This window comes from Episyrphus balteatus, chromosome 2 (genome assembly GCF_945859705.1).
Source record: "Episyrphus balteatus chromosome 2, idEpiBalt1.1, whole genome shotgun sequence".
NCBI classification, from domain to species: Eukaryota; Metazoa; Arthropoda; class Insecta; order Diptera; family Syrphidae; genus Episyrphus; species Episyrphus balteatus.
In genome coordinates this window covers 124305917-124327642 of record NC_079135.1, presented here as the reverse complement: position 1 = coordinate 124327642, position 21726 = coordinate 124305917, and the positions used below count along the sequence as shown (strand labels likewise).

The 21726-nt window shown below is 31.8% G+C and overlaps 3 protein-coding genes across 4 annotated transcripts; 2 read left to right on the top strand and 1 right to left on the bottom strand.

Annotated features, from left to right (window-relative positions):
* Positions 1–1453: 1453 nt before the first annotated feature.
* Positions 1454–9045, top strand: LOC129912069 (mitogen-activated protein kinase 15). Of its 2 annotated transcripts, none has more exons than XM_055990174.1 (9): positions 1454–2112; positions 5074–5264; positions 5337–5543; positions 5609–5761; positions 5817–5913; positions 5981–6087; positions 6144–6275; positions 6336–6503; positions 7829–9045. In XM_055990174.1, exons 1-9 carry the CDS (start codon positions 2029–2031, stop codon positions 8925–8927), a joined length of 2238 nt encoding a protein of 745 aa, XP_055846149.1. In that variant the 5' UTR covers positions 1454–2028; the 3' UTR covers positions 8928–9045. The 2 variants fall into 2 exon arrangements, with proteins under 2 accessions (XP_055846149.1, XP_055846148.1); XM_055990173.1 differs by having other exon boundaries at positions 1457–2112; positions 7826–9045.
* A 1431-nt stretch (positions 9046–10476) lies between these two features.
* On the top strand, positions 10477–15938 carry LOC129910890 (complex I assembly factor ACAD9, mitochondrial). Its single transcript, XM_055988480.1, has 5 exons — positions 10477–11173; positions 14353–14682; positions 14736–14898; positions 14965–15103; positions 15165–15938. The coding sequence occupies exons 1-5, from the start codon at positions 10585–10587 to the stop codon at positions 15873–15875; spliced, it is 1932 nt and encodes a 643-aa protein (XP_055844455.1). The 5' UTR covers positions 10477–10584; the 3' UTR covers positions 15876–15938.
* Positions 15939–18041: 2103 nt separating this feature from the next.
* LOC129911491 (TAF5-like RNA polymerase II p300/CBP-associated factor-associated factor 65 kDa subunit 5L) lies at positions 18042–20296 on the bottom strand. Its single transcript, XM_055989305.1, has one exon. The coding sequence runs from the start codon at positions 20159–20161 to the stop codon at positions 18140–18142; it is 2022 nt and encodes a 673-aa protein (XP_055845280.1). The 5' UTR covers positions 20162–20296; the 3' UTR covers positions 18042–18139.
* Between the last annotated feature and the right edge of the window lie 1430 nt (positions 20297–21726).

The window sequence follows — 21726 nt, the reverse complement described above, 5'->3', positions numbered from 1 at the left end:
TTTAAAAAATGTTTTCCTTGAAAAATATATTGTTACTGTGCTGTAATGGTTATTCTGCCAGCCGCTTTTGTGTTACACTTTTTTTTATAAATTAAGTATTTAGGTAACTCGAAAGGCGATGAAGAAGTTCCATTTTTAGGATTTTTTTTTTTGTTAAAACAAAAATATTACAAAATGTGAATATCTGTACACACCTTGTAAAAAAGTAGCTGCGAATAGCACGCAACATAGCTCAAGCTGTTTTCAATATTTACGGCTTAAAATTTAGTACAAATCTTAATTAGACTCTTCCGCACTAGAAATATGTACATACGTATGGGATTTTGAAAATGATAAAATTTGAGTACTTGGCACGTATTCATGTTATACAAGTTGTTTTTACTCAAAAATTGGAACCTTAATTTCTTATAAATGCTATTCTCGTTAATTAGTCAACTAGTAACTTAGGTACATATTTAAGAAGTTTTTTTTTTACATAAAAAACCTATAAACACAATTTTTCCAACATCTTGGGTGGCTTAAATCGTTAAGAAAAGAAACAACATTTGGACAGTTTCCAAATTTACCATCAAATTCAAGTCATATCATAGAGTCAAGAAATACTGCCTAGAAGTAAGTAAGTAATTAATTAATTTATTTCTACTTTTCTTAGCATACTTAACAAAATTAATTGTTCTTGTTAACCATGCTAAGAAAAGTAGAAATAAATTAGTTAATTACTTACTTACTCAATTACTGTCTTAAACTGTTTACTGTTTTTGAAAGACGGGATTAAACTTAGGATTGAATTAAGTGGTTTTAAGTAAAAGCTTTATCCGTTTTCATTTCAAATGCCTGATTGAAGTTTATACATAATTAGCTATATTGGACAACTTTTCAATCACGTTTAAATATTTTACTGAGAGTGAATAATCACCATAACACGTCATCAGATTCATACTTCTTAATAGTATAAGATAGAAAACTTGTTATACAAACTTTCATTTGTAACATATCAACATAGCGTGATAATGATTTCTAGCTTTAAAGTTTGTTACGATGATTGTTTTGAATCTAACAACAACAATTTATTTTCATCAATCGACAGCGACGTTATGAATAAGTATACACAGCCACATGCACACACACACTCCAGCATATTGTAGGTATCATAATCACGAAAAGGTTTTTCAACTTTCAATTTCAACCCCTTTCACCTGCTCCTTTGGAAAAAGGATTCTTATGCCGGTAGGTGATGGTTGCTATGTCACCTTGGCAAATTGAATATTTTGTAAACACAACGGCATACAAAGAATGAAATACATTTCTCTAACATCAGTAACTTAAAAATATTCGTCCACCGAAAACAACCTACAATAACCTCCCTCGCAAAGGAATCTTTTTTTTAACTTTTTTCTTCACAAATCTATTTTTCAATTTCATATAAAAAATAAATACTCCAAAAACTACCTCAAAAAAATTTTTTTTTCTATATATTATATTTTATAGAAACAATTAGAGCATTGTCAATCAAACAAAAAATTAAATTTAAAAAAAAGTCTTACTACTTCAGAAATCCTACCCATATAAGTCTTGTGAAATAACCATAGGCATCCTAAATAGCTTCCGTGCATAGAGCTATCATGAAAAGTGCTATAACTTTCGTTGTAAATAATACTAACTTTTCGGAGGTGGCATTAGAGTGACTTGAGATTATAAACATTGAAATAAAATTGAAATTCATTTTGGATTGTAATAGTGTTTCTTCGTTTCGTGTGTGATTTCTTTATAATACCGATTGTCTAAAATATAAATTTGATTTTTGGTTCATATAGTGTTTCTCGTGAATTAAAACAACCTCTGACAAGGAGGAATCGATCTAACAATTTTACATAGAATCTTTTTTAAGGAGACTATGAATTGTTTCGACTATTAAATTTTTGTATTTGGTTGCGACGGAAGGGTCGTTAACGGATTGTTTGAAAGAAGTAATAGTGATAAAGGATATACCATAAATATACAAAAGAGTTAAGAAAAAAAATATCGAAGATGAATAGCAAAACTAAGATACAAGAGAAGAACAAGATGTGTGAGATTGACGATCATATATTTAAGTATTTCGAGATTAAAAGGGTAAGTTGTTTTTATTTTTTACATGCGATTTACGCTCTAAAATTTAGCATTGGGAAAAAATGAAACTCTAGATGATCAGCCCTATCCTGAGTTTCACCGTGAACATTTTTCCGATCTAAATATTTGTATTCTCCCGGAATCTTAAAAGCTATTGAGAGTTTCACATGAAGGAAAATTACATTTTCTACTATACCTACTATGTCTATGTTCCTGTCGCAGCTAAAACTTAAATAAAAAAAGAGCTGATAACTGCCTCACGTGGTAAAAAAAGGAGAGTTTTCCGAACGTAAAGAACTCATCGCTCGGAGCTCACAATAGGGAAAAACTAATATTCAATTCTTCCGGATGGAATTTTTTTCGCGTGAAACTCACGTGGTAAAAAAAGGAGAGTTTTCCGAACGTAAAGAACTCATCGCTCGGAGCTCACAATAGGGAAAAACTAATATTCAATTCTTCCGGATGGAATTTTTTTCGCGTGAAACTCACGATAAAGCTGATATTGTGATGATAGAGAATGGGAAAAGTTGCCGCTATTCTGTCTCTCTGCACATATCTATCTGGAACTGCAGCCTAAACTACTGAATTAATTTTTTTTAAACTGGTTCGTTATGAGCTTTGAGTGATTCCCTAACGGCGAAATTTAAATTATATTTTTAGGCCCAAAATTGACGCTATCTGCCATATGACCGAAATAAAAAAAATCTCACTTCTCCAAAAAAAAAAAAAACGGATCTAACGTTTTTGACTGAAAATTGTGTGCGCTATCGCACAATAAGGTTGTACTTTTTAAAGTATAAAAATATTTTTTGAACCGTCAATAAACCTGTATTAGAACCCTTTTCTTCATTTCTGACTAACTCAAAAACTAAAAGATTTTCTTTAAATACAAGCTTAAACTTATGTAAAATCCTGTTCTTGTATGAATAAGGAAATCTTAGGTTTAAGCAAATCTAAAATTATAGCAATAAGGAGTTAGCCTTAATTAAGTTGCATTGATAAGATTCCTTACATTGGTGTGTTTGATGATATATTTTTAGTTGTTGGACATCTAAAAAAATGATATCCAAATAGAAAATAGCTTTGAAAAAGATCAAAAGATGAGAATGATAAACCGAGTGGTATCTTCATAAAAAAGCTAAAAAATGAAACTTTTTTTTTAACTTAAGACAATTTAATTAATTGACCCTTTCGAACCCAAGCTATGAAAATCAATGTTAAAAAATGTTTTTTCGGTATTATCGGGTCAAAAACATCACAACTAAGAATTATGAGTAGCAAAAAGTTATTTTCAAAAATAATAAATAGCAAAACTAATGTGTTTTTTTTATGAAACTATAGTGTATGCTACTTCTTCTAGGCAAAAAAACAAAACACTTTCTGCATTAACATTTTTATATCTTTTTTTCAAAATTATGACCATATATAAAAAAAATTAAAGGTATGATATTTGACTAGCATTTTGTAATAATCCAGTTACTAGGCATAATTGTCTTTCATTTAAGCCATCGTAACCTAAAAAATTGTTTAATTTAATATTTTTTACGAATTTTTAAAAAAATGTTACATGAGAGTAACGCTGGGTCCGAAAGGGTTCAATTAAATACTCAAAGGTTATAGTGAGTTAAGAAATATAATTGTGCACTTTGCGATAAGATTTATAGATATTGGTTGGGTGAACCATCATCCGTCTTCTTAAAGAATACAATCTATCTTTTTCGTTGATGTGTCCTCTCCTCTATAGTATTTTAACGAAACAACGACAGTGGATTCTCCTATTTTTACCAAATTGTTCATCTAATGTCCTTTTTTCAGAACTCTCTGAAACTGATGTGGTTCAAAAATATTTTTGGCAGTACAATTTCTTTTAATTTTTTTTTAAAAGAAACTCAACATAGTCAAATTGGGTTTTTGTGTAGGCAATTTGTATCTATCAGGTTCGACGAAACAAATTTTGACTCCAAGGATGCCAATATTTCGTTCGCTGTTTTGTAGTTTGCACGTCTAGAAAAAGATCGTGTTTCGAGATGAATTTTTGCATTTTGAGGCTAATAAAAGTGACTCTTGGTCATAAGACATAAACACTGTTGGTGGTGACAATTAAAAGAATTGAAATTTGTATTTTCAAAGATAATTCGAATTCCAGCTTAAAATTTGTACCAAACAAAAACTATGATGGATGGGCAATATTACTTATGTTATACATGATTCCAAGGTATTTTTAACACCAAAAAACAACATATGAAGACCTTTCACATAATTAAGTTCACTATGTGTTACTATGTGCATAAAAATGCCTATGGTCTTCCAAAATGTTCATATAAAAAGTTTGAAAAATTTAAGAAAATTGAAGCAAGTACATGCAACCCAGTCTTGTATTTAATTTCTTGTTAATAGCTTTGATGCATATATGAAGGGTCTAGGGGGAAACCAGCACAAGTCCATTCCGAGAAACAAGAAATTTAAAATTTTTTTCTCAATACAAACTAGTACTAAAGACATATCATTTGTTTATTTGTTAATAAGGCTTAAATTACGGTTGTAAATTGCTTATTAAAAGTCACTTTACTCAACAATTTACAAAAATAGATTTACGAGGTTTAAATTTTTAGCTGCTTTATTTTGGGAACATTTATCTAATGCTTAGTATACTTAAAACTGCTTTGAACTACTTTTTCAATACAAAAATAGTAGTTAAAAGCAGCTTAAAGTAGGTACTAAGCAGTAGATAAATGCCCCCAAAGGAACGCAACTTTTAGCCAAGGCATGTGGTCACCTTTATGATTGAAATTGAATGATAAGAACCAATAAATAAGTCACAGATTTAAATTAATTATTTGCATATTTAAATATCTCTATTGAAAAAATATATACTTTGACAGAATTGAAAAAACTATTTCAGCACAACTTATACTATTTGGGAGCTAAATCATGTCTATAAATTGTGTTTCTTTCAATCCTCAGAGACTTGGTAAAGGTGCTTATGGTATTGTTTGGAAGGCCTTACATAAAAAAACAAATCAAACTGTTGCTGTAAAAAAAATTTTTGATGCCTTTCGGGATGAAACCGATGCACAAAGAACATTTCGTGAGATAATGTTTCTTCGAGCATTTCGTGATCATCCGTGTATAATTCAATTGCACAATGTCTACAAGTAAGTTATCAAAACTACATTAAAAAAATTTTCCCATTAGGCAATTTCATCTAATATAATTATTTTCTTAAGAGCTGCTAACAACCTTGATATATACCTATCTTTTGAATTTATGGAGAGTGATCTTCATAATGTCATTAAGAAGGGTAATGTACTGAAAGATGTCCATAAAAGATTCATCATTTATCAACTACTTAATGCTATCAGTTATATTCATTCTGGAAATGTGATACATCGTGATTTAAAACCTAGCAATGTTCTCATTGATACCAAATGCAAGTAGGTCCTTTATAAACTCATAATATTTCAAATGTGTTCTCTCCTACTAACGACCTGATTTTCAGCTGTAAACTAGCAGATTTCGGCTTGGCGCGTTCGGTATCAAACCAACAAATGCGCGATGCAGTTGATGCAAATGAATCTTTTGAGCCTTTGCTGACTGATTACGTAGCCACTAGATGGTATCGAGCTCCTGAAATTCTTGTAGCTAGTAAAAGGTAAGGAAAAGGGAAATCTTTGTTATCAAAATATAAACAATACTTTCGACTTTAGATATACTAAAGGTATAGATATGTGGAGCCTTGGATGTATACTTGGTGAAATGATCCGTGGGAAACCTATATTTCAGGGAAATAGCACAGTAGACCAAGTTAGTAACTTAAATTGTTTATTCAATTATTGTGGATTTGTAAATTAAAAAATAATCTAACCATTAGATTGAGAAGATAGTTTCGGCATTACCAGAAGTTACCGAAAAGGACATCATTTCTGTTGGAGCTGGTTTTGGTTCAGCTCTTCTTAACAAAACTATTTCAGTCAACAGGTAACAAAGAACCATTTATAGAGAATCCCGAATATTCCTAACCTTCAAAATTAAAGCTCAACAACCCTTGATGAACTTCTAATTGATGGAACAAGTGATGCCAATGACCTTGTTAAACGACTTCTGGTTCTTGATCCTATGGCCAGGCTAACAGCGGTTGAAGCTCTTAGTCACAAATATGTTGAAAAGTATAAAATTTGAACCAAATCGAATATAGAATTAACATTCTTTCCAATTTCTATTTTTAGATTCCAGGACAAAATTGAATTGATAGAACTGAATGCTGACGTTAAACCACCCTTTCATGATGACATTCGTTTAAGTGTAAATGAATATCGATCAAAGCTCTATGAAATAATCCAACAGACAGAGAAATCCAGTACAAATGGAAAAAGCTATAGCTTCAATCGTAAAAGGTATGTAACTGTCACTTTTGGTTAATAAGGCTGTGATATTGTGGTGCCATTTGAGCTATAAATACGAAAATATTTTGTGGCACCAAAGGAAGAAGACACCCATTTAAATGTAAATTCAATCCGTGACTATAAGTTTGATTTGTCACTTTAAGGTTAAATTTACTTCTGAGTCAATAAACAATAAAATTACCATTTCATGTGGAAGTAAAATAAGGTGTTAATAAAAGAAGTATGGAAGGTTAACTGCTGCTAATTCAAACGAACTTTCTTAATGAAAGTATTGGTAACAGATAATTAATTTACTATTCTTGTTTCAATCATCATTATGAGAAGTTGTTATTGACAGAGAAATAAGCCTCTTAAATACCCACAAAAGACTGAACAGATAAGAATATATTAATATTAATCGATTTATTCGATTAGACTATTTTTAATTAGCTGTTAAGATTTTAAAAAGTCAAGCGGCATTTTAACGGTCACACGAAAGAAGGAAATGATATCAGCTTTGTTCTACGCTGTAAATCACAGTCACCTTCTAAAAATCATATGATTCAACTCATCAGTTCAATAATTTATTTTGATTGAAATAAGTATTGAGAATCATTCTCGGTTTTTTGCTCTTGGTCTAAAGCTAGAATCCTTGAATAAATATATAGAGAAGTGATATCGGGAAAAAAAATCCGCTCTCAATAAGAATTGGTGCCACTGTCGCCTTACAGGACTTTTTGGTTACTTTATTACCCAAAACTAATATTAAAAATTCTATTCTTAATTTGTTTGTCTTGTGTTGATTTGTTTTTGTTTATATTCGGTTTTTGTATTATGTATTTTAAAAATTTACAGAATTTAAGAAGCTGATGAAATTTAAAATATTTGATTCTTATTTGAAAGGATTTTCGGTTTATTTATCAACACTGAATACACTATAAAAGGGAGCAAGATTTTGTTAATTTTATAAGTGCAATTGTTATTTAGTATCAATTCGGGTGAGTTGTCACCTAGGCCAAACTTGTAATTCACATTATTTGCATGTTGTTCACGTATACTGTGGCGTATACGTGCTATTTTTTCGTTTTGTATTTATTTATTGTATATTTTAAACTGCAAGTAAAATAGTGGCAGAAGAGAAGACGGTTGATTAAGCTAGAAGTTTTATTTTATCATTAGAACTTTAGTATCATTGTTAGTTATGGGATAATTTTGAATTATATGGCAGCTATTGTCAGACCTTTGCAAGTTCTAAGATATTTCAATCGTTTTTACTTTTGATGTAAAATGTATTAAATTAAACTTCTAATTGATTTTTTTTTTTGTCTATTTAGCAGAGAGACAAGGACAAATAATAAATCAACGGACAATATTCCTTCCAAGTTAAATGCGTATGATGAAAAATTAAAAAGGAATGCATATCTATCACAAGAACGCAAACCATATTTTTCAACTACAGCAAATGATACAACATTATTACCTAAGGTCATCGTCAATAGATCTTCAAATAAAGTGAAAATAATAACGCCATCAGTTCCACAAACAATAACTGCAACTAATGGAATGTATCCTAAGTCTCAAGTTGTAACAAATCTTTCAACTGATCAAGCACAAAGAGATTTGAAAGCTGAAGCAGTTCTTTCAAAGTCAAAGTATACTATGAAATCGTCAGTTCGAAATGCTCAAAGTTCTACAAATAAGAACACAAGTTCATCACCGGAGTTAGCACATATTCAACGATTAAATTCAATTAAGCCTGCTAAAACTATGATGGAAAAACGTCATTCTATTGATGGGAGTTATAACTATCCTCAGCCTTCGAGTCGATTAGTCTATCAAGGAAATCAGTCGTCTGGAAGAGAAAAGTGCAATACAATACTGCCAAATAACAATAACCATTATTCAACGAATAGACAACCTGAGAAAACGAAATTTTCAAACTCAGGATTTCGGAAAAGCTATCAAAACATTGACGGCACTCATGATAACCATCAGACAGTGGCATCAGATTATAACAACAAAAAATCATCAGTGCCATCTAAAAGTGAAGAGTACAGAATGTTTAACGATGGAAGCAATTACTATGAGAAAAGACTAAAACGATTAGAAGAACAAATTGAAAAACACAAAAGAGATGTTAAAGCATTTTGTATTGAAAATACTAAACATTCGAAAATAGTTCCTTCAAATAAAAGACAATCTGAATCAACAGCTGAACAAAAAATAACATTTAGGGATAAATATTACATCAACGGAAATGGAAAAACTCTGGAATTTCGTCAAAATGGCGATGTTAACATAAATTCTAACAAATATTCAACGAAACATAGTTCATCTGGTCGTTTTGATTATTTATTTGGAACTGGCGATGATATTGACCATCGTCAAGCGATTATAACGAAATATGGGGAGAGACGACCATCAAAAATTACTTAGTTTTATTTTTCTTATAAGAAAAAATAACCTGATCTACAAAAATGTTTTATTTTATAAGCAATTTTTTTGTTGTGACTTTTAAGAATTACATGGTATACAGAATGCCTTTCAAAAATGATTTTTATTTATTTTCCTGGCCGATATCGGAGATAAGGTATGTTTCATGTACCTTATTAGTTTTAAATATTGCGTCTAAGTAACAAATAAATTTCTCTCAATTTATCAGCGCGGATTTTCAAAATATTTAAATCCCACTTAATAGCCCTGTTCCATTGGAGGTGGTAGTTTACTTGTGAGTAGAAATCTAGTACAACAACTACACATTCCTATTTCCTCGAGTGGAAGATTATGTGTTAGTTCTAGTACTAGATCTACTCATGAGTAAACTACCACCTCCAATGTAACGGGGCTAATTATAAAACGAGCCTTATCTAAGCATGCATATAAATTAAATTTTTAGAGACGAGAGGCTTCAACTTCAATTTCACGTTGAGACTCATTCCTAGATGGTTAGTCTCATTTTAGTTATTAGTTTTTTTTTTTTTATTTTTTATTATGGGCGTAATTGGCATTACGAACGGAATTTTAGATTGTTTATCCAAGAAACGTAACAAATTTCCAAAATGAATAGAAATCGCAATAAAGCAACTTGGATGAAGGAAGCTGAAGAAATATTCTCTCAAAGACTTTCAATAAACACGTAAGAGCGAAGTGGGTGATATGATTTTTTCTTTTTGATGCAGCGACGTGTTTCAAAACCACGACTTTCCACATAACATACTCTAACCTCAGAGGGGGAGGCCAAAATATTTCTTGTGAGGAGAAACTTCAAAATACTCGAATTATCTTTAGTAGAGAGGAGCGCCATCTGTTGGTTAACTAAGTCGATTTGAAAATCATAGCAGTTTTTAAAATTTGGAAGTGAGCATATGTTTTATTTTTTGAATGAACTCGGGTCTATTACTAAGGTCCGAATTACAATCAAGAGTGAGCCTCTGTGTAAACGAAAAAAAAGAGTAAGTTGCCTTGAGAACAAGGCACAGAAAAACTCGCTCTTGCATTATTGGGCCCCAGTGTTATTTGGCTGAATTTTTAACGTAATTTCCAACTTTTTCTCTAAATTTAATTGGATTTAAGTGAAATTTTAACTCATAAGCGTTCCTCTGCGTAAACGAAAAAAAAGTGCCTGGCTACACAGTAATTTTTCAATCGATTGAAAAATCACATGCGGTGGCTACACACTGTTGTGCCCAATCATGTTCCACTTTAACATTTTCTAGGAACAAACGTCAAAAAGAGGAATAATTTAGCAATGGAACTGTACTACCCTCAGAAAATTCAGTTCCCTTCGTGAGCATCTTCCCCCTTCACTCCTCATCTCTCTTGCCTACAAACTCACTGCTTAAGCGATTAGCCAGGCAAATATGGATGGTAGTACTAGATTACTATTTTCATTAGCTCATGTGTACTTGCTTCCATATTTCACTCATGTGAATGTTTGATAAATCTATTGTGAATTGGTCTCAATTCATTTTCCCGTCACTTTGACACCTGACAGTTTGCATAATAAAAAAATTGCTAGCTCGCCGACCAAAAAGTAGTCCTTTTACATCATCTAAAATTTCAAAGAAATAAAATAAACTTTTTCTCCAATAAAATGTTACGAACACGCTTAGTGACTCTTCGCAATACAAAAAACATATATTTCGCCAACATTTTACGTTTACAAAGTTCACAATCAAATCCTGAACATACAGAAAAATCCACACCAAGTGTTGATTCCTACAAAGCCTATACCGATGTTAAACCAGCACCACCATCTAAACCTAAACTACCTCCAAGAAATCCACTTGCTAAAGAATTCTTTTTGGGTAAAGTTGAAAAAGATCTACTTGCCTACCCAGAAGTAATAAGTCGCGAAGAAATGGCAATATTACATTCAGAAACTGCCAAATTCCAAAGCTTTTTTGATTCCATAAATGAAACTGAAATTGATTCCGCCAAATCAATTTCAAAAGATATTCTCGATAATTTAAAAGAACTTCGTTTGTATGGAATTAATGCTCCGGATGATTATTCGGGTGGTCGGGGATGGCAATATAGTCAAAGTTTAATTGCATCTGAAGCTGAGTCAAGTGTAACAGATGTTGCTTCAGGACTTTTATCACATCGTGTTGTTATTGACACTTTGAATGAGATTGGCACGGAAGAACAAAAGCAACTTTATCTTCCAAAACTTGCAAATGGTAATTTACAAATGGGAGTGGGTCAAAATTCTGGTTGTCAAAATTCTGCTTTTTTAACGAATGTTCTGTTTTTCAAAATTTAGTGGACTAACTAAAGCTCAAAAATTGGATATATAAGATTTTGATGATCTTTTTTTTAAACGTCGGTAATTAAAAATACTTTAAAGTCTATAGATTAAAAATTGCCGCTGTTGCCGTTTTGACTTTTTATTTGGGAGCGAAGCACAAATTGACTTCAAACACAAACAAAAAATAGTAACAAAACGGCAACACCTAAAATATTTAAATATATATACATTTAAAAAGCTAGAAGCTTATTCATATTTGTAAAATTAAAATTAAGTAAATTGAAGAAAGGGTTTTTGGAAAAATGGTAATTAAACTCAGATTTTTGAAAAAAAATTATTGAAAAAGTTTCAACATATCTTTTTTAAAAACTTTTTCGTGACATACAATGCATTTATTTTTCAATTTTTTTTTTTTAGGAAATGTCAATATGTATTACAGTTTATGAAAAAAATTAAAAAGTATTTCATTTTCGAAGAAATTTTTTTATAGGTCGTTTCAAATCAAAAGTCCCATGGAAAATTGAGCAAAAATAAAAAAAACTCATTCGCTTACTGGAAGGAAGCATTTATGAGGCAGCTGAACTTTTTCTAAAAATACGATAAAATAATAAAGAACAGTTCTTAATATCCCTATTTTAATTAATTGATCCGTCTGTGAGATTCACTGGGTTAGCCTCAGAAAGCGGAGGCAAGTCTCCCGGGCTTGCATCACTCCATTTCCGCGGACAATACAAAAAAACATACAATTATTTAATTATTTATCATTTGAAGGTAGTTGGGGTAACTTTGCCGAAGATATTGTTATAGGACTAGGTGAAGATGGACCAGAAATGTCCAGTTTATATGATAGCAATTCATAACTTAAAATTCTATTCACATCTTTTCATTTGTTTAATTGGGCAGTAAATATCTTATTTTTATTTTTCAATTATTTTGGAGTCGTCACCATAGAAATCATTAATAAACAAATTCAGAATTTTCGTTTGTTTATTTTTTTCTCTAGCATTTCTTTCATTCAAACAAGCATGATTTGTTGTTATTTTTGAGTTGATTTGTCGCAATGAGCCAATAAAATTGAGTTTTTTGTTTATTTGTTCTCAATTTTATTGGAAGGGAGAAAATAAACTCTGAGTCAGGACTTTTGATTTGAAACGACCTATAATAGAATTTTTGAAAAAAATTAACTAATTTTTTTTAAGTTCAACATTTAAATATAAAGTTATTTTTTCTTCAGTTCTTATTTGCCAAAGTTTTTAAGAAAATCAATTATTTCAATGCAAAAATTCAGTTTTTTTATCAAAAAATCCAATGAAATTGAAGTAATTTTAAATTTTTTTTTTCAAAACTTTAATAAATATTACCTTTTCCTCTTCATAATTCAATTGATAATATTTATATTTTACTACGAAAAAGTTTGAAAAAAAGTCATTTCAAAATTTTTAATAACTTTTTTTTTCAAAATTCTGAGTTGAGGACCATTTTTTCAAAAACTCTTGATTAAATTTAGTGGATTTAAATTACAGACAGAAATGAGATTCTATCTTTTTAAGAACGTGTATGCAAATATTGTAGGTATTGCGGTTGTGTTCAAGTCAGTTTCTGAGAAAATTGCATTTATCGCTTAAGCGATGGAAGATTATCTTTTACTCCCATATATTTTGTTTCCTTATGTCGTTTTCTATTGACTTTTGAGATTTGTGTGTAAAATTCTCAGATTTTCCACTGCAAATAGAATATGAAATCTAGTTTTGTAATTGTGTGCGAAATCTGTGCGTATAAAAAAAATAAAACAACAACAAATGTTCAGACAAATGTCAAACAGAGGAGTGTGTGTGAAAGTGCGTGTGTTTGTATGCGTGAATCTTGATAAAAATCCAGAATCAGATTCTTGAATCTCAGATTCATTTTTTTGTCATTTTTTTGAATCTCAAGACGCAAATAGATCATGAAATCTGAGATTTGTCCACTATTTCCCCTCTTCACCCCCCCTTTCAGCTGTCAAATTCACAAATCTCATTCTGAGATTCGTCAATAGAAAACGACATTAAATTACCTAGAGAATCTTTTGTTGTCATTTATTTTATGAAATTTAAGCAAAAAAAAAAATGGTTTTGTTAAAAAAAAAATTAATTTAAAAAAACAATACGGCAACATCGGCAATTTTAACCTATAGGTTTTAAAGTATTTTTAGTTATTACCAACGTTTGAAAAAAAAGATCATCAAAATCAGAGCTGTTCGGCAGGGTTCCCTAATAATTTACTTTAGTTACTCCACCATTTAAATATTTTGAAAAACGAATTTCCCATTAATTTGTTAAACGTTAGGTACCGTTTTCTTTGAATATTAATTATTTTTCAAGTCTAATGCCATATTTGACATTTTATTAATTTCACAGAAAAACAAATAAACAGTTTTGAGTGGAAGCGATTTGGCCTGTTCAATTCGATTTCAGAATGAGTGAATATTTGAATGTCAGCTATTACATGAAGCCTCAAGAGGCGCGCCTCTTTTCAAAACCAATGAGTACAAAAGAGAAAGAAGATAAAACAAAAAATTATCCGACCGGAGAGTCGTGGGCCAAAATTCCGAGACTCTTTTTTGACGTTTCTTTTTTCACTCTTTCTTTTTTCAACATTCCCTTTCATTTCTTTTTGCTTCTTGGTGGAGTACAACAACAACAATACTTAAATCAAAAGAGAAATGTCAAATTTGAGTCTTTGACTCAAATAATAGTACGCGCCTCACAGAATGATTATCAAAAGAAAATTAGAAAAAAGAGTCAAGCCTCTTGAGGCTTCATGTAATAGCTGACAATGGAACCAATCGAAAACGACATGAGTAATAATTAATAAAATAAAGCGGCAAATTTAGCGAGAAGATGATTTTACAAAATTCTGCAAAAATTAAAAAAGGGTTTGGAAAATGTTAAAAAGCGCGCACTTTTTTTAATTTTTTCCAGAATTTTTTAAAAAAAAATTATGAAAAGCAAAAATTTGAAAAAAGAATTTCGAAAATCAGAATTTTGAAAAAAGAATTTTGACCCGAACCTTTTACAAATGCTTCAATGGTTTAAGAATTTTTAATAACGATTTGCTTCTTTAATATCTCAGGTTCACTAATTGCAACTGAAGCTATATTTGAATACAACGAAGCTGAAGATGGCTTCTTTAATACAACAGCCAATCATGATTCAGTCGAAGGAGTGTGGATTCTGAATGGTGAAAAGGCTTTTGTATTAAATGGTCCCAATGCTGGTCTGTTTCTGGTCATTGCTCAGACAGCAAAACTAAACATATCCAACGATGCGGGAAAAACGACAACCATATTCTTGGTTGACAAATCAACGCCAGGAGTGAAAATTGGTGAACAACATGCAACGATTGGCTGTAAAGGATTGCCATCGTGTAAAGTTGAATTTAATAATGTCAAGGTTCCAGAAAGTATGCGATTTGAATGCTGGTAAAGAAGAAGATTCACATTTTTTTCTTTTCAGGTTGTGTTGTTGGGAATGCCAATGAGGGTAGTGTAACTGCTGAAGTGGTTTTGAGAAGCACCAGATTACGTAGTTCTATGATTGCTTTGGGATTGTCGAAGAAAATTCTTAATGAACTGACACAGCATAGTATTCAAAATAAACAATGTGGGATAGCTCTCAAGTATGTTAAAAAAAAACATAAACCAAACGAAGTACTTTGAACCAATTTTATGACTTTACTTTCAAGAGATCTGGAGGGAATTAGAAAGCATATTTCAACTTTGACTACGAGTACCTATGCAATGGAAAGCATGATTTACCTAACAGCAGGTCTGTTGGATGAATTCGATCAACAGGACGTTGGTATGGAAGCAGCAGTTACAAAGGTAAATTAGGAATATTCCCAAAATTCCACCTTCATTCTGTATTTTCTTCCTTCTTTTACAGTACTACACCCTCACTCGACTGTTTGAGAATTCTTCCAAAAGCATTGACGTCATTGGACCGAAATCCTTGATTTCTGGTCAACCAACTGAAATAGCTTTCCGAAATGCCCTGCAGTTGTATACACAGAGTGAACCTATTGACTCTCTTCGAATGTATATCTCTCTTACAGGACTGCAGTATGCTGGACAAAATATCGGCGAAACAGTTATGAAGTCGAGAAATCCTCTATTCCATCCTGGTCATATATTTTCGAAATTCATGGAATCTTCTAGTTTAGAAAATCCAAAGTCAAAACTTCGTTTAGGCGAGGCATTACATCCATCATTGGAACCAGCCGCCCAGTGTATAGAACGATCGGTAACAAGATTGCAAATGGCTGCAGAAATACTTCTGACAAAATATGGTCAGGAAGTTGTACAGAAACATATTGAAATCTATCGATTGGCTGAAATTGTTTCTCATATTTATGCTATGTTTGCAAGTGCATCAAGAGCATCGAGAGCATATTGTATAGGTTTGAAGTTATCTGATTATGAGTTGTTATTAGCTTTGACTATTTGTGCTGAGGGTGAAGCCAAAGTGAAAACACTTGCTTATGAAATATTCGAAGGTCCATATTTGAATAATGATCATAATGTTAATAGGCTAACAAAGCAGGTCTTTAAGAGTGGTGGATATTTTTCAGAGCATCCGTTGACGTTTAATTTTTAATTTGTAATTGTTTTAAATAAGAAATTTTAGACCAGATAATAAAATGTTTGTTAAGAAAAAAAAAGTTTATGGTATATCAATATTTTACTTACTTGAAGAGTCTTGTGACCAAGTGGTAGCTGGTAGCAAAAGAAATCCATAATTCATAGATGGCGTCTACTGTTGTTATTGATGTCCGATATGCAAAAGGACAGATACTTTCTACAATGATTCGGATCATCTCCGATCCATATCCGATTATGCTTCACCGGTGGTCTTTGTTAAAAAAAGAGAAAGGCGAGGAGAGAATGTGTGTCACCGGAAACTAAATTCCACCACGAACAAAATCCGCTTTCCTATTCACATTTCACTGCATTCACGGTTTGTATGCATTAACATTAATTTTTCAAAAACTGTCCGAAATATGAAACCGGCAAAAATCCTTTGCTGTATGGATGATATAGTTATGCCATCTGAAACTTTTAAAGAAGGGGTAGAGAAATTGAAAACCACATTGAAAACCTTTCTAAATATATTAAAATACTCAAATATAACACTGAATCTTCGAACATAATGTTTTTTTTTCAACATAGACAGAGATAGAATTCCTTGGGCATTTAGAAAAAAAATGGCAAAATTTAACAATTTCCGAAAATTTATTGAAAACTATTCGCTAATTGCTTAACCTCTTACCAATCCTAAAGAAGAAGCACATGAGCCTGATTTTGCTGAAATGAACGTGCTGAAAGTAACTATAGACTATTCTGATTGGCTTTATACATAACTCCAAGACGAACATATCGCTAAATTCGCACAATGTCTCAACCGAACACAAGACAATAATGAAGAGAAGCAAATACATTTAGATTACGTTCTTAAGCATGGGCGAGTATATATTCAAGACGAAATAATCTTAAATTGTACGTGTCGAAAGAAGACTTCGTAATCGAGTTATGGGGCAACAATCACGACATAATGGGACATTTTTCTGATATAAAAACACCGGACGACCTGAAAAGTAGATATTTGTTCCCGCGAATGACACAAAGTATCTTAAGGCATGTGTTGAATGTGTCTACAATAGCAACAAAGTACAACCTCGTGGAGAACTATATCTCATGGAGAAGAAGTATATTCCTGATGACACCATCCCCATATTCCGTTTGGGACCGTTCACTAAATCCACTAAGGGAAATTCATGCCTAATAATACTAGTGGATGCATTTACTTTAAATATAATCATAAAAGCACTTCCAAGCACACACACAAGACAAAACGCGTTTTGAATTTTCTAACAGAAATTTTTAACCTGTTTACATCAAAGTTATTTGAAAACTTTATCTACATAATCTACAGATTGCACAAGAACTCTAAGAGTAAACGGACAGAAAGAAATATTTAACCGTACTATTCGGCATGGTCTACTCGCAAGTGTAGAGAAGAAGACCATTGGGATGAAGAGTAAAAATAAAAAGTAAAGATGACGGGATATATTTCTCGAGATCCACAGGCGGATGTTCTAGCCCAAAAAATGATTTAAATCATCAACAAAAATAACGAAAACATTCGTTCAGTATGGGAAAGCCAGTACAATGTTGGTGAACTAGTAATGTCCAAAAAGAGGTGCTGTTAATTCAACTGGCTCTTCACGTAAACTAGATGCAAAATATAAAAGGACTAAGAAACCCTATTCTTTAGTACGGTCTGCTGACAGAATGAAGCAATGGATAGAATTCGATAGTGAACTCAACGAGGGCGTCGAAGATGACACGATGGCCGAATGTTTCATCAAGCAGTACTACAACACCGAAGAAAAGGAGTAGGTGGTACTGGGGAAATAAATATTAGTAGAGTTTGTTATGCTTGAGATTAGATCGAGTTAAGACCGAATTAAACTTATTTTAACCAATATTGTTCTTTTGTATATTATTAGAAATTGTATGTGGCTACTAATTTATTAGTAGATACAACAAGAATAGCTATTTGGGTGGAACAATCGATTGAGTAATAAATTCTAACGCGAAGAACCAAGGAGAAATAAACAATACAAGATTCAGTGAACAAAATACAATACAAGGACGATTAAACATTAAGAGTGTCTGGGGCATGTAAAGCGAATGACTATCGATGTTTCATCGTTAAGTTTTTATCGCCATAGAAAAAAGATAGTTTACAAACTTACAAATCTTGTATATTAATTAATTAACTACAATTATATTTAAAATAAATTTAATACATGTCAAAAACTAAACCTAAAAAAAAATAAAAATTAAATTAAACATTTCTTACTTTCTACCAATAACTGTAAGCACATTATCGGCATTATACTCAACTTTACAAATTCGACTAAGATTATTGCTAGAAAATGTTGTTGGCGTTGGTGTACTACTTGTCGTCGTTGAAACTGTACTACTGCTTTCATTTTTCAAATTTAATCCTTCCAATTTATGAATATTCCAAATTTTCAAAACTCCATCACTACTCCCCGATGCAATTCGCTGACCATTTGTACTCCAAGCAATACTCGTTACACTTGTACTATGTTCTTTCAACTCAGAAAGTTGCTGCCCAGCTGCTAAATCTAATATTCGAATTTTTCTCTCATCTCCTGCTGCAGCTAAAAATTTCCCATCAGGACTAAAAGCCAACGTAGTAATTGGTTGTTTTGATTCCGAAAATACTCGAAAAACTTTCCCAGTTGCCACTGACCAAAGACGAACTGAAAAATCATCCGAGCCAGTTGCAATATAACTACCATTTGGATGAAATGCAAGACAGTTTACATCTTGAGTGTGACCGATATAAGTGATGTATGGAAAATCTCTTTCGAGGCTCCATAAACGTGCTGTAAGATCTTTAGAACCAGTTGCAACATAAGAGCTTATAGGACTCTCATTGACACACCAAATTGGATTAGTATGGCCATTGTAGATTCTAGAGCAATTATAGTTATTAGCTGACCAACATCTCATTGATTCGTCTTTTGAGACTGTCAGTAAAATAGGATAGTGGGATGAAAATCGAAGATCAGTTACTCCTCTGCTATGACCTCGCAGAAGAATCTCTCCGGAGGAAGCCTGATTATTCATTCCAACCGGGAATTCGTCTTCTTCAATTGCTTTATCTAAGTCCTCTTTATCTTCCTCCTCTTCAGTGAATTGATTATTCACATTCCAAGGGCATATGGACTCATTATAACTTGTATATACATTTTTTCCCCTCAGCATTTGGCTACTATGTTGCCAAAGCTTTACCACAGAATCATCAAATCCCGCTGCAACATGACATTGATTTCTATCACAATGTCCCGAAGTCAAGAACTTGTCAGGATCAAAGACTTTCACATAATGTGGATAATCCTGTTGGATCCTTTTCATTTCCAACATTATGTGATTTATATTTTTAAGAGCAGTCTGAAAGACATTTGCCTGTGGACCCTTCGATGGGTCTAAAGGTTCTTTTTTTACCCCTTTCGTAGGTGGCAATGGTGGCTTCATTTCAGTCAATTGCCTACGTTCTTTTTCTTTGATAAAAATCATATTATCCGACTTATGATCTTTGACATCAGTTACATTGATGTGGATCCAAGTATGGATTGTACTTAAAAGCATGACATTTGCATGATTTTTAAGAAACTCATTCAAAATCTGAATGGCATCGATATTAACATCGATTTCGAATTTGGAACTTCGAAAGGCTATGATTTCACGGACATTTTCTGCCGCATCAAGATTTGGACAGGCAAACAAAAGTTTGACAAGATTAATGAAATATCTTCCCTTAAAATTAGTGGAAGTATTATTGTCATTTTCAGAGTTAGTTTTAACTCGTCCAATGGAATCATTATCAGAAGGAATATGATGAACATTATTACGTAAAAAGTCCATTGCCTGAGAAGACTCTCTTCCCTTTAAAATTTCTAAATATAAATGACATATAATTGGACCATAAAATCGACGAAGTTGAATTTTTATCTCCAACTTTTGCAACTCTACAAAATCTGCAAATTTCTTAAATTGATCATTTATAAATTTGTAATTTGTAGAATTACATGTGACATTTGAAAATAAAAAGAAATTATTTATAAATGCATCATTTTTGATCATTTTGTTAAAGAAAAATTGCTTATTAGCTTGGGATAGATTGAAATCTGTGCGGCGTATTTTTTTTGTCGAAACATATCGTTTGTCTTTCATATAAGTGGAGACTGCTAGACGAATAAATTCGTTTTTAGCTTTTTTACTACTACTTTTTTGATCTTCGCTTGAGGAAGATTTGTGTTTTTTACTGCTGCTGCTGCTGTTCATGGTGATTTTGGGAGTGTTTTTGTTTGGGGGGTTCTAAGAAAATAGTTTTGTTAGAAAATCGAATTTATTTGTATTATTATTTACCAATTTGTGAAGATATGAAATGAGTGGCTCTTTAACTTTTGTTTTGTGTATTTTGTTTGAGATTTTGCGATTTGCGAATGAATTATCAAACAGCTGCAAATTCATTTGAATAATTGTAGTAGATTTTTTTGACAGTTTTGACATTTTGATTGTCATGCAAAATAAATATCGCGAGAGTAATTGCATGCGATAGATAGTAATTTATTTATCAGGGATGTTATACCTTACAAGCGGTATTCAAAAGCCATAAATTCCAACCAAAAGCGATAAAGCATGCTTTCGCTATCGCAAGTGGAAACCGCTATTAACTGCTTGCTTTTCATGGAATTATTTATATTTATATAACTCGCCATATATGGTGACCTACTGGTCTGTGAGACCGAGTGTTTAAACAAATGGGAATACCATGGACGTATTATATATATATGGACTGCTCTTCATTGTCATATTTAAGTTGTGTAAAAAATTACGCAATTACCGATTGGCGGGAATTTGGAGTAAAGCCTAGTACGCTGCTGAAGCGAAACGAAAAATTTTGAAGTCTCAAAAGTCAACAGCGAACATGTTAACAAAAAACTACCATCGGGTATTATAGCAAACTAAAAATAATAACAACAGAAGTAAAAAAAAATCAAAACATCAAAAAGTAAAAGCAAAAACAAATTTAATTTCGTTCAAGATTTCGTTAACGAAATTTTGTATGGAAAATTTCGTTTCGCATCAGCAGCGTACCAGGCCTTTGTATTTAAAATCTATAGTACTATCAGTACTATAGTACAAATCTATAGTACTATCGTTTCGCATCAGCAGCGTACCAGGCCTTTGTATATAAAATCTATAGTACTATCATGAAGTGAAATTTTTTAGTTTGTTCGCTACCTGAGTGGTCGCGAGGGCGCTTAGATCGAATTCAATAAGGGGAGTAAGGAGATGAGATATACATTTCTGTTTGAAATTTGACATAGTTTTTAGTTCGTTCGCTAGCTTACTATTTTGGTGGCGCTGTTTTTTTTTCATGATAGTACTATAGATTTTATATACAAAGTACCAGGCTTAAGAGTCGTTTTCGTTTTTTTATTTGTTTGAACAAAATCTAAAATGAGAAAGCAATTCCGATTGAACGCTTTCATACCGAATGACAATAAACAGTCCTTAAAAATTGTTGTAATCGAGAGTGGTGAAATTTTTTTTAACTTTCTTATTTGACCTTTTAATAATGCAACCCTATACTAGTTTTACAGATTCATCGACTTTCCCTGGATTCCGAGATTTTACCAATTTTATGCTTAATTTTACTCGACTATTCATATTTTGCTCCGATTTTCTTCAAATTTTATTGTTCCAGTTTTATATCTAATGTCTCAATACAATAAAATGATACTATTCTTAAGTTATTATCTACAAAAAATTATTAAAATCTTTTTCGAACTAGCACCAGTGTATTAACAGTACCTACCTGCCATAGAACCGTTTTTTCTTTT